This window comes from Vespa velutina, chromosome 4, assembly GCF_912470025.1.
Source record: "Vespa velutina chromosome 4, iVesVel2.1, whole genome shotgun sequence".
In the NCBI taxonomy this organism is placed as follows: domain Eukaryota; kingdom Metazoa; phylum Arthropoda; class Insecta; order Hymenoptera; family Vespidae; genus Vespa; species Vespa velutina.
Window position 1 is genome coordinate 1,293,534 of NC_062191.1, and position 13,182 is coordinate 1,306,715.

The window sequence follows — 13,182 nt, forward strand, 5'->3', positions numbered from 1 at the left end:
GTTTTTCTCGTTTTTTTTTTTTTTCTTTTCTTATTTTTTATATGTGTGTGTATATATATATATATATATATGTGCGTTTTTGTATATATATTATGTGTTTCTGTGTGTATTTGTGTGTGTATGTGTGTATGTGTAGGTGTGTAAAGTGCGTCTATTTGTCTGTTTCTCTCTGTCAATCTCTATGTGTGTCTATGTGTGTCTCCTTGTGAGTGTAAGTGTATGTGTGTGTGTGTATATTTTTTTTCTACGCACGGCACGCAGCCGTCTCTCTCGCTCTCGCAGATCCACCCCGATGCCGAGTACAGCTAGCAATGCTCCTACGTTTTGGTAATATCGGTCGCCGAGAGTCAAGTGCACTGCGGGCGCCTGCGTCGATCGACGTGTGTGAAAGAAGGAGAGAGAAAGAGAGAGAGACAGAGAGAGAGAGAGAGAGAGATAGAGAGAGAAGGAGAGAGAGAAGGAGAGAGAGAGAGAGAGAGAGAGTAGATGGAAGGCGAACGACTGCGCTTACGCCATTTTTTCGAGACATTCCTAAAAATCAACCCCTTTTTCGTAGTTCTGTAATGACGAAGATTAAATTTAAGACTTTCATTACTCGAATTTTTTCCAAATTCTTACTTTTCTTTATTCATCTAATCTCTAATCATATTTACCTATTTATCTATCTATCTATCTATATATATATATATATATTTTTTTTCTATCTTTTTAGTCATCTATCTGTTTCTAAATTTTTCTCTTAACTCTTCGTGAACGAGGTCATGTACGTGTTCGATGAATATAAAAGAAAAAAGGAGAAAAAAAAAAAAGGAAAAGGAAAAAAAGATTTTTTTCGATAATATCCCAACGAAATCCTTATTTCTATTATATCTACTCTATTTCAAAATATTCATAACCTATTGAAATCGTATTCTCGAATAAGATATTGCGAAAAAAAAAAAAAAAAAAAAAAAAAAAAAAAAGAAAACAAACAAAAAAACAAAAAAAAAGAACCAAATCCTTGAAAAGATTACGAATGGATTCTGATATTTTCATTCGATTCGTGTTTTTTCGACTACCTGTTATCTTCCATCGACGAATTCAATTATTGCGGATATAACCACTTCGATGATCTAACCATCCGCTTTGGTTATTAATTTCTTTTTTCGTTTTCTTTTTTTTTTGTATTTTATTTTGACGACGACGACGACGAAGACGAGCTTCCTCAAAAAAAAAAAAAAAAAAAAAAAAAATGGAAAAGAATGTAGGTATATAGAGACGTTGAATCTCGTTCGATCGTCAAAGGAAAAAAAAAAAGAGAAAAAAAAAAAAAGAAAAAAAAAACCGAAACCAGGATGGAAACGAAGAAACACAGAGAATTCAGATATTGATAGGTGATAAAATTCGATATGCGTTATGAATCTCTAAGGGGAAAAGAAAGAAAAAAGAAGAAGAAAAAAAGAAAAAAAAATAAAAAAAAAATAGCTTCGAGGAGGTTAAGTTCTCCCCTACTAAACTCCCTTCAACTCCCACCTATTCTCCGATTCTCTTTTCCGAAAGCCCCTTTCAAGAAAGAGAAAGAAACATGGGACGAACATCTCCTTTTTGAGGGATAGCTTACCTGTGTACCTGCATATAAAATCCGTAGTGAAAAAATCCGGTCGGGACGCACCCTGGTCGGTGAATCGTCCCTAAACGAATCCCTACCAAGACGGGCCCACGACCGATTGGTACCGCGACTGGCACTACAAACAAGGCCGAAAGGGTATATCGAACTCCGAATAAAGATGGCGGTTTCCGTTCTAGGTTAGAAAAAAGGACGGATAGAGATAGAGAGAGAGAGAGAGAGAGAGAGAGAGAGAGAGAGAAAGAGAAGAGAGAGAAAAAGAGAAAGAGATAGAGAAAAGAGAGACGCCATTAGTAAGAGATAGGTGCGCAATCTCACTCGGTTGGCCAATGGCGTCGCTCGATTCGTAAGAAAATCAATAGCCGAGTAGACGCGAGTGACGTCAACGTGCGCGAGAAGAACCGCGATCGACCGATGCGACACGGGCGGCGCCGGCCAATTTCTATGGAGCAATCAATAAGCCGGGGCTGCCCACATTGTCGCCGATGAGGAGAGACACACGCTGCTTTCGTATATTTACTTTTCCCTCCTGTTCTCTTTCTCTCTCTTTCCCTCTCTCTCTCTCTCTCTCTCTCTTTCTCTCCCTTCGATCGTCTTCGGTTTCTCTTCGACTTTCTTCGTCATCCCTACGAAGTCGTCCATTTTCTTTTTGGTCTGTTCTATATATATATATATACACACACACATATACACACATACGTGCATTCACGCACACATATATATAGACACATAAAAGATGACAAAGGGGTTAATAATTATTATTTGTATGTGTGTGAAAAATGTATGTATGTGAAAGATGAATATAAATATGTATTGTTTATGTACATAAATATATGAAAGATGACAAAGGGGTTAATTAATATTAATTATAGATATATGTGTATGTAGGTGTGTGTGTGTGTGTGTGTGTGTGTGTAAAAAATGAATATAGATATGTATGTGTATGTATATAAATATACGAAAGATGATAAAAGAACGATTAATTATTATTAATTCTAAATGAAAATTAATTATAATTTCTCATATAAATAATATGAAATGAATTATTCATATTTGTACTGACCTTTTTTCTTTTTTTTTTTTTTTTTTTTTTTTCTTTTCTTCTTTTGTACAGATCACGTCTATCAAAATAGTAATCTATTAGGGATAAGTATCTATGCGATCTAATTAATACGTTCTTTCATTCTCGACATCGATCGATCTGAGGAAAAATAAATAAAGAAAAAAGAAAAAAAAAAAAAAAATTAACTTATTATCTTGACCATTCGTCTACTTCGTTCTTTTTCTTTTCTTTTTATTTCTCTTCGTATTTCTCTTCGATCGAATGACGTGCATGTAGTTTGGAAAATTGAATAAGATTTTGCATTTGGTTTGAAATATTTCACCATACGATGACCCCTTCCTTGTATTTGCCAACGATAATCCCAATTACGAGGGGTGTCCAAGTGAAGGATGACGCGTATCCGCAATGTCTGATACGAGAAATGCATCTCTCTCTGTCCCTCCCTCTCTCTTCCTCTTTCATACATACATACATATATACATACATACATACATACATACGCACACATTCCAAGTATCAGAAATGTTGCCGCATTTCTTTACTATCGGATTTACTCTATCACGTTTGACCTGACGCACATATATATACATACATATATATATATATATATATATGTATATGCAGATATATAAGTAGAAATGAATATATAAGGGTTGAAAAGGCAGACCGTAGTTAATTCCTATCAAATACCTCGTTATCCTTGTCTGTCCAATGGATTGATTGAAAACGATACGACAAGAGCTTTACGTGGAAAAGCTACTCAATATTTTGATGAGAAAAAGGAAAAAGAAAAAGAAAAAGATTGGCGTGGGAGAAACTCATTGATTCTATCGAATGTTAATACAGAGAATAAAAATTATATATATACATATATATATATATATCATTGTCTCCTCCACTTTAATGAATAAAGACACGGTAAATCCGATTTATTGAACCGAGAAAGAAAACTAATAGAATCACTGACTTTGATTTGATATACTTCGTACGATTTAAATATCACGTAATATATTTAAAGTATTATTATTATATTTTTGTAATATATTTGAAGTATTATTATACATATTCTAACGTAATCAATAAATCATAATAATCTCCTATAAATCGTGAAATGTCGATAATTCTCCGGCAATTTTTTCGTTATTAAAAGCTACCTACGCTTAGAATTTTTCTATCTGATCGATAATATCAGAGATACGAAGATATATAAAATAAATATACGACGCATACAAAGTCTCATTCATCTTCGAAATGATATTATATTTTCAATTTTTATCTTTTTTAATTCTCAGTATTATCATCTAATGTTTCTAATCGATCGTTACGATTCAATTAAATTTAGATATTAAAAGATTCGATTTAGATGAAGAAGAAAAAAAAAAAGACGAAGAAACAATGTATAAATTATAACAATGAACCGATCTTGATTGTTTCTTTCTAATTTGTAATTTAAATGAATCTCACGTTTGTCATCGATCATTTTCACAACTGTTAATTTATATTAGAGAATTAGATTGTGATAAAATAATGATAAATTCTAACAATGGCAACACTTGTAGCATTGTCTGTCTTCCTTGTATAAATGTATATATGTATGTATATATGTATGTATGATGTATGTATGTATACATATAAGATCGTTATGCCGGTAGAGAACCTCGATTATCAATAGTAGCTTTCAACCACCTATATATATGTATATCTGTGTGTGTGTGTGTGTGTGTGTGTATATAACAGTCCCAATTACTAGAATATTGATTCTCTTGTAACTATTCCAAGTAGCAATCGTTCGAAACGTCAATAATTTGCAATATCTCATAAATTGTGATGATCAAGTGTCACCTTTTCAGATTATTGTTGAAATTAAAAAGCAAACGAAAAAAAAAATATAAAGAGAGAGAGAGAGAGAGAGAAAGAGATAGAGATAGAGATAGAGATAGAGACATTTTTGCACCCAATCGATGTGCTACATTCTGAATGACTTTTCTGAATAGGATTGATGCAATGTTGTACAACGTTCCGTTCGATAGTGTGCTAAATGTAACGATTCGCAAACGCGACCATCGTTTTTATTAAAGCTTATTTTCAGCCTTGAAACACGCATCAAGTTTTATGCATATAACTATACCAAAAATATAATAATAATAATAATAATAATAATAATAATAATAATAATAATAATTAGAATGTAATAAAATGATTAGTTATTTTCTTGAAAAGTAATTAACCAGGAAAGAAAAGTACGAATATATTTAAACATATTGAGGTTAAAATGATACAACAACAATAATAATAATAATAATAATAATAATAATAATTATATTAATTATAATTATTATTATTATTATCATTATTATTATTATTATTATTATTACTATTATTATTATTATTATTATTATTATTATTATTATTATTATGTAAATGAATATTCTTCTATATTCGTCAAGGTCTCTACATCTCATTTACATTTATATATATATACATATATATATATATATATATATATATATATATATTCATTATTTCTACTTGCATAATTTCTACCTACTCTTCTTTGTATTTCCAACAATAACATTATTCACAGAACATTCTACTTAACCTCATCGTAAGTGCGAAAGGGACAAAAAGGAAGCATGAATGAAAAACGGTTGACCTGTTCTTATCGCAGAACAAGAAAAAAATAAAAAAAGAAAAAAAAATAAATAAAAAAGAAAAAGAGGAAGAAGAACAAAAAATAATAACAAAGAAAGAAAAAAAAAGGAAAGTAGAAAGAGAATATATACGAAAAAAATGGAAGAAGAAAAGAAAAAAAGTTGTAATAAAGTACGTTATTTTAATGAGTGACACGCGTGAAATGATGAAGGATTTTTAAAAACTGAAAAAAAAAAAAAAAAAAAAAAAAAAAAAAAAAAAGATAAGGAGAAAAACGTTCCCCTTTCTTTCGCACCTTTCAATTAACGCGTGACATTTTTGCAAAAAAAAAAAAGAAAAAAAGAAGAAAAAAAAGTCGGTTAATAAAACGAGAACGCACAAGTCCATAGAAATATTATGTGCTATGTGTGTGAGCAATATTTTAATGGAAAAAAAAAAGGGGAAAAAGAAAAGAAGAAAAAAGAAATCGACACCTGCAAGAAATGCCGAGATTTTTAGAAAATGAAAATATCTTCCATTTGTTCTTTTTTTTTTTTTTTCTTTTTGTTTTTCCTTTCCGTTCCTTTCGGATTAACCTACAAAAATTTTTGCAGGTCGATCACAAGAAAAATTGATAATACATATGAGAGAGCATGCGATATTTTCCATTATTTTTATTATATACGTATTTATTTAAGATATTTTCATAAATTATCGACTTATCGTTTAAATCTCCTATCGAGATGAATAACCGAGATATTGTTCGTGTTCAACAAGTCTGATTATTAATACACACACACACACACACACATATATATATATATATATATATATATATATATCTTATTAGAAAGTGTAATTTATTTTTATCTAGAAAATAAAATTTTGAAAAAAATAAAAGGAAAAAAAAGTAAACGAAATTGTTAATTAGAGATTTATATTTCCCGTTCGTCATCATACGTATTTTTCTTTGCAAATATAACGAATAAACGGTGTAATGCGAGAAGTACTTACATGACGTCATGGCATTGACCAATGACGTCAGAATTTCGACAAACTATACCACCATTTTATATATTGATACTGACTCTCATGTAACCACAAATAATATTTTTTATCTTTTTTCTTTTTATGTTTTTCCCTTTTCTTTTTTTTTTTTCATCGACAACGTCATAATTAAACATAACATTTGTCACAGACAAATTCAGTAACGTAAAAAAGTAACGCTAATGACTTTCTAAAATCTTGATTAAAAAATAAATGTCAATCAGATGAATGAAATCCAAGTAAGATAATTATGTTAACTTTTGCGTCATGGACATTAATACCTTCATCAAATTCATAATCAAATATTTTAAGTAATACAAAAATAATCCTATTGATTTTATGATAAGAATATATCAGTTATATGAAATAAAATCTATCTGACAAATTTTTCTTGTTAAATCCAAATGACATTTATATTCATTTTTCTTCCATAGATAATTCCTATATTTATTTCTATTTAATATTTTTATCAAGCAATACTAATATATATTTCTATTTATATATATATATATTTGATATTCTTAGAAAATGTATTGTCTTAACAAATATGTTTATATGTGAAAATATTTTCTATGAAATGTATATATTAAGAAGACCATAGAAGATATGAATATATTATTTTGTAGTAATTTATTTATAAACACACATACTTTACTTAATTATTTATATATGAAAGCTTTAATATAACCTATTGGTTAACACAATTTAATATTGATTAAATACCGAATATCTTCATACCGTTGGCTTTATTATTTTCAAAGCAAGAATGTGCTGAATGTTGTACAATAGATATGTATATATATATATGTATATGTATATATATATATATATATATAGTAGTAAATAAAATAGAATAAATTAAATAAATATTTTAATTCGATATCAAATTAATCTTTATAATGTCATTTTGTATCAAAGATTAATAACTTTATTTTAATTACAACGTTAATCAAAGATTTCACGACTTTTAATATCTAATAATTTTAAGGTTAGGTAAACGTATTAAGAAGCGTTATAGACCATTCATATGAGCAATTATCAATAAAAGTCAAGATATTTATCAAAAATAGAAATGAAAATCTTTTAGCTTCTTACAAAAGCATATTTGTTTATGACATTAATAAAATGTATCCTTTATTGTTTCACTCTTAACTTCAACTTTCTTGTTACAATGAAATATAAATAATTGATAATGAATTTTTGCTTACGTTCATGTAGTTTATATTAAGAACCTGCAAATTCTTCAGAAACAGAATTTACGTTGGTAAGACTTGTTCGCAAAAACACAAAGTTCTTCGAAACATTTATATATTTTTCTAATTAAAATAATTCATCGCGTATCACGAAACTTATTGACATAACTTGTATAGAGAAAAATCGATCATAGAAAAACATACTGATTCACTTATCATATAGAAGCTAGTTTTATGAATGATATGATATACATATGAATATAAAAGTACTGTAGGGATTTAAAAACATGATAGCTAACCGCTTTAACCTTATTTGTATCCGGAAGTAAGTTTCAATTTGCGCGCTGACGCCATTAAAGATTTGAATTCGAAAATATCTCATTTCATTTTACAATATATATATATATATATATGCGTGCGTGTATGTATGTGTGTGGGTGTATGTGTATACACACACATATATATATATATATGATTTTTGCATAAAAATATTTAGAAATCTTCAAAGATGGAGGTCATACGATGAAATATTTTAAACGTTTGACAATTAAAATCGTAATAAATCGAAAAAGAAAAATCTATGGCCGTTGGACATACTTCAATTAGGATGACGCCATTGTATTCATTTTTATGACATCGCTAATAAAAAGACAAAAAAAAGAAAGAAAGAAAAAAGCTTTCGTATATATTCCGTATGTAAATTTGGATGCCTTATGAATTTAATATTACTAATCAATATTAATACTGTCTCATGAAAAATCTGCTTCTTTTTTCTTTTTAATATCTCAAAATTTTATCTTCAATATCGCGTATTTCGTCATTTTATCATTGAAAAAAAATAAAGAACAGATTCTTTTTCCTTTTCTTTCTTTCTTTGTTTTTTTTTTTATTTGACAACGATCATGCTTATTTGTTTTTTTTTTTTTTTTTTTTTTGTATTAAGAACGTTATCTCTGTATCGATACAAAAAACAAATTTTATATCTCAAAAATTTTAATCGTTTCATTTATATACGATAAGATCTCGATGAAAAATGTTCGACATCGATTAGATTTTTATATTGTATTGAGAACGTCAATAAGAAAAAAAAAAAAAATAAATAAATAAAATTAATAGACAAAAAGGATACGATCATATAGACAAATATAATCCAAATTATATCTTAATACATACATTTATATATTACATATATCATTATATATGTATGTATATATTGTATATAAATTTGTAAAATAAGTTTTACTTTGTAATACATACGTAGATTTAGTAGAAATTCTATTTGAAAGGAATCAGCATCAACGATCGTCCTTTTCTTCTCTCACTCATCGGCACTCACACACTGACATGAAACAGCTGAAATCCTCCAGCCATACTGTTTCTGGTTCCGCTACGTTCCTTTGGAACACCGACGTGCACGCGTCGCGACGTGAGTCTCCAACTCGGGGTCAGCTCGTGTCCGATCGATTATCAAAGCCACGTGTTAGAGTGCTCTTTTTCTACTTTCTACTTGCTTCTTTTATACATTACCAATCGCCATAGAATCCCATCTATCCCTGCCATCTACACACCCTCACCTAAATCCAACGTCCAACCCCGTTTTCGTTAATCCCTTCTACGTCGATATCTGCAAAACTATATTGCATATGCATATACATAATTCATACGTAATTTCAATTAAAATATATTATATGAACGTACCGAAAGGATATCCCATATATCCCGTATGCGTATTTTTTTCTAAAATTCTATAGAAAAAAAAAAAAATAAAAGACAAAACAGTTGATTTTTACGAAGCCCTTGACAAAAGAATACGATATTATAGTGTATTGATTTGGCATGAATTCGAACGATTTATTATTCCCATGACACGAATTTTAAATACCCGCTACTATCTATCATCTTCCCAATAATAGATCTTTCAACCAATCGCTTTATTGCATTTGATTTTATAAACATGAATTCATATGTAATGACCAGTGATTCGTTCCAGTCTATTTGACCAATCATATGCCGCGGCAGCACTAGTCTAATAGATTACATGACAGCGCCATCTGATATTGAAGGTATTCTGTTTCATTGAAAACATTCTCATTCGAAGCAGAATAGTATCATGAACAGAAGATAACCTGAATAAATTATTAAATAATATTGTTAGGCTGTTTGGTTTGCTTTTATATTAAATTCTATATATGTATATAGAATATTCTATATATATATATATATTTATATATATATATATATATATTTATAATTCAAATTTATTTGTTCTATACGCGAATTTCTAATTGATTATTTGTATCTTGTTTTATCGTAATATTGATCAATGTGTACGACGTAACAAGATTTCCATAAAATTATTTTTAATATATAAATCTAATCTAAATTATTCTCAGGAATTTTATTAATAAATTAGTTGAAATAATTATAATGCCGGCCCCTAGTTCACTTAGCGTAGCCGTTATTTGCTCCAGTAATATGAACAGAAGCATGGAAGCGCATGCTTTTTTAAGGTAAAAGGTTATGTCAAACATTGGAAAAAAAAAAAAAAAAAAAAAAAAAAAAAAAAAAGATAAACATTAGATTACAAAGAAAATTAGATATATTTTGAAAGAGACTAATATCTATTAACTAATTTTTTTTTTTTTTCAGTAAAAAAGGCTTTAACGTTAAATCTTTTGGTACTGGAGATAAAGTCAAATTACCAGGGAATGCTCCAGATCGTCCTAATATATATGATTTTGGAACAACATATGATGAAATCTATAATGATTTATTAAACAAGGATAAACAATAGTATCCTATTTATCGATGAAATATTTATTCTCTTTTCGATAATGAAATAATTATCACTTTTTTTTTTTTTTTTTTTTTTTTTTTTTTTTTTTTTTTTCTTTTTTTTTTTTTTTTATTACTTTCAGACAGACACTTATTGAAACATATTTCTATGATTTTATATTTCTTTAGGATATAAGAATCTAAGAAATTGTTATTATCGTATCCTTAAGTTTATATTGTAGAAATTTATATCTTTAATGAAATACCTTAACTTAATGAATAAATCAGTTATACACAAAATGGATTGTTGCACATGTTGGACAGAAACCGTCGGATAAAGCCTAAGCCTGAAAGATTTCAACTGTCTAAAGAAAAATTTGATATTTTAATAACCTGCGAAGAACGTGTATACGATCAAGTAATCGAATGTATGGAATCCAGAACGCAAGAAGATAATCAACCTGTTCATCTTATTAATCTTGATATTCAAGATAATCATGAAGAAGCTACAGTTGGATCCTTTCTTATCTGTGAATTAGTCACTGTGGTATTTTCAATCTTTTTCTTTTTATAATATCTTATCGTTACTTCTATTAATAGAAATAATTAAAATACAATATTATATGTAATTTATTTATTTATATATTATTATTATTTATTCAGAATAATTAAGAAGGATATTTATTGTGATATATAAAGAATAATAATAATAATAATAATAATAATATATTTTATCACATTTCAGCTGGCCAACAGTGAAGATTTAGATAATGACATAGATGAATTGTTGCATGAGTTTGAATCGAAATTTGCTAGAACAATTTTGCACACGGTACTTTTCTACTAAGGTAATTGAAACTATTGAAGCGATACTACCTATATAGGTACCAACCTAATTTATAAAAAAAAAAAAGAAAGAAAAAAACAGAAAAAACAATATGTAATTTTTATTATATCCGTTTCCTGAATTTACTGACATAGATCTAAGGATAACAATGAAGACGAATGATAAGTGCTTCCTATATAAATAATGATCATTTTTGTTTAAATAAATTTTGTAAATCTGACAAATTTGTATTATATATAGAATTTATATAGCAGATATGTGCGCCAAGTTAAAAAGATGATTGTATTGGGGAATAGGATGTCAATATATTGGCAAAATATTAATAAAATTAAATATAAAGGTTATGAAAACATAAAATATTTTAACTTTATTATAATTATACATGAATGTATATATGTATGCATGTATACACACCACACATACACACACTCATATATATGATTGTACGTATTATACAGACAAATTCAATTTAATTTTTTTTATTATGTGAAAAATGAATGGTCATTTTTTTTTTAATTCAGTAACTCGTATGTTACAAAATTAATCTTTCGCAATATAATATGTTCTTATATTTAGAAATAATCATAATTTGTGAAAAATCATAGTTTTCCAAATTAATGTTGATCAAGATGACCGTATAATCTTCTAGCCTTTTCCCGTTTCTTTTTATTGCAATGTTTATTAATTTTTTTCCATGGCTTTTCCTCGATACAAAGGCTTTGCATTGAACCAGCTATAGACTCCACACCACTAAAATTCGATATAATTATTAAAATTAGATAATTTGTGAACACGTTTCATATTAATTTTATATTAATGATTGCCCTGAGAATATGCATATATATATATATATATATATATAATTGTTTTGGATAATTTACATTATTTCAAAGTATATTCAATGTGATAATTATTTAATAACAATAATTATTCTGAATGATTCATACTTATGATTGTGGACATTTGGTACACCAGATGATTTTCCAAGAACACCTCTGGCATGAACGCCACTACATACTTGTTTTAAAAATTTTTTATCTAATTCTTCAGACATAACTCTCCTTCCCCCTATTGCACGAACCATTCTAGGAGGTATATGTGTATTTTCTTTTTTAATTCTTCGCGGTTCTGGAAATTGATGAAATTCATTTTGATTTTGTGTTGGTGGGGCAACACAATATAACAATTTGCCATTTACAAAATCTTTTAAAACATAACGAGCAGTTCGTGGATTATCTGGTTGTCCATTTTGTGTCATAAAACCTCTATTATCTGAAAAATAAATATATCCAATGATATCTATTGTCACACGTATAATCCTTCTTGTATCTATAATTGAATTAAATTAAAAAGAGTTAACGAATAAAATAAAATAAAACAAAACAAAAAAAAAAAAAATGTATATTTTTAATAAAGACCTACATCCATATGCATTTAAAATTTCTTCCGCAGTTGGTGATCTATCTGGATCTTCTCCTTCCGCCGGTACAGGTAACATAATACCATACATATCTTCTATTACATATTTAGGTATTAATGTACCAAGTAACGTAACTGGTGGAACATGATCTCTCATTTGATCTATCGGTAATATCCCATTTAAAATCATATCAGCTTTAGTACAAACGAACGATGGCATCACTAAACCAGGACAATCGCATAAAAGTAAATCTTTATCCAAAAAGAGAGTTTGAAAATGCTTCGTTTTCCCTGGCGTAGCTGATACTGAGACTTTTTTGTATTGTAATAATGCATTAATCGTAGAACTTTTACCAACATTAGGATATCCTACCATACCAATCGTTGTAACCCCTTCCATATATGTTTTTTCTTTATATATTGACCTAAATAATAATATCAATTTATCCCTGGTTAATAATTCTGATGAATTATTAATTGATGATATATTTTCCCCAAGTTCAGACATTTTATTATCTCTACATTGTATTTCTTTATTTTCTATTGACTGATTATCTAATGACTCTTCCTTACTTTCATTATTTTCATCATTACTTATACG

At 28.2% G+C, this 13,182-nt stretch overlaps 2 protein-coding genes across 3 annotated transcripts in view; one reads left to right on the forward strand and one right to left on the reverse strand.

Moving 5' to 3' along the window:
• The first annotated feature begins 9,629 nt into the window (after window positions 1-9,629).
• Window positions 9,630-11,519, forward strand: LOC124948340 (RNA polymerase II subunit A C-terminal domain phosphatase SSU72). The gene is made up of 4 exons (XM_047491813.1): window positions 9,630-10,050; window positions 10,190-10,333; window positions 10,604-10,862; window positions 11,061-11,519. The coding sequence occupies exons 1-4, from the start codon at window positions 9,968-9,970 to the stop codon at window positions 11,160-11,162; spliced, it is 588 nt and encodes a 195-aa protein (XP_047347769.1). The 5' UTR covers window positions 9,630-9,967; the 3' UTR covers window positions 11,163-11,519.
• LOC124948339 (large subunit GTPase 1 homolog) overlaps window positions 11,498-13,182 on the reverse strand; it is a 3,008-nt gene continuing 1,323 nt past the window's right edge. For both annotated transcript variants that reach the window (XM_047491812.1, XM_047491811.1), the window contains 3 exons: window positions 12,585-13,182; window positions 12,110-12,434; window positions 11,498-11,912 (listed from right to left, as the gene is read on the reverse strand). The exon at window positions 12,585-13,182 is cut by the window's right edge. In XM_047491812.1, coding sequence (XP_047347768.1) covers window positions 11,777-11,912; window positions 12,110-12,434; window positions 12,585-13,182 — 1,059 coding nt within the window. In that variant the 3' untranslated portion in view covers window positions 11,498-11,776. The remainder of the gene's footprint in view (window positions 11,913-12,109; window positions 12,435-12,584) is intronic.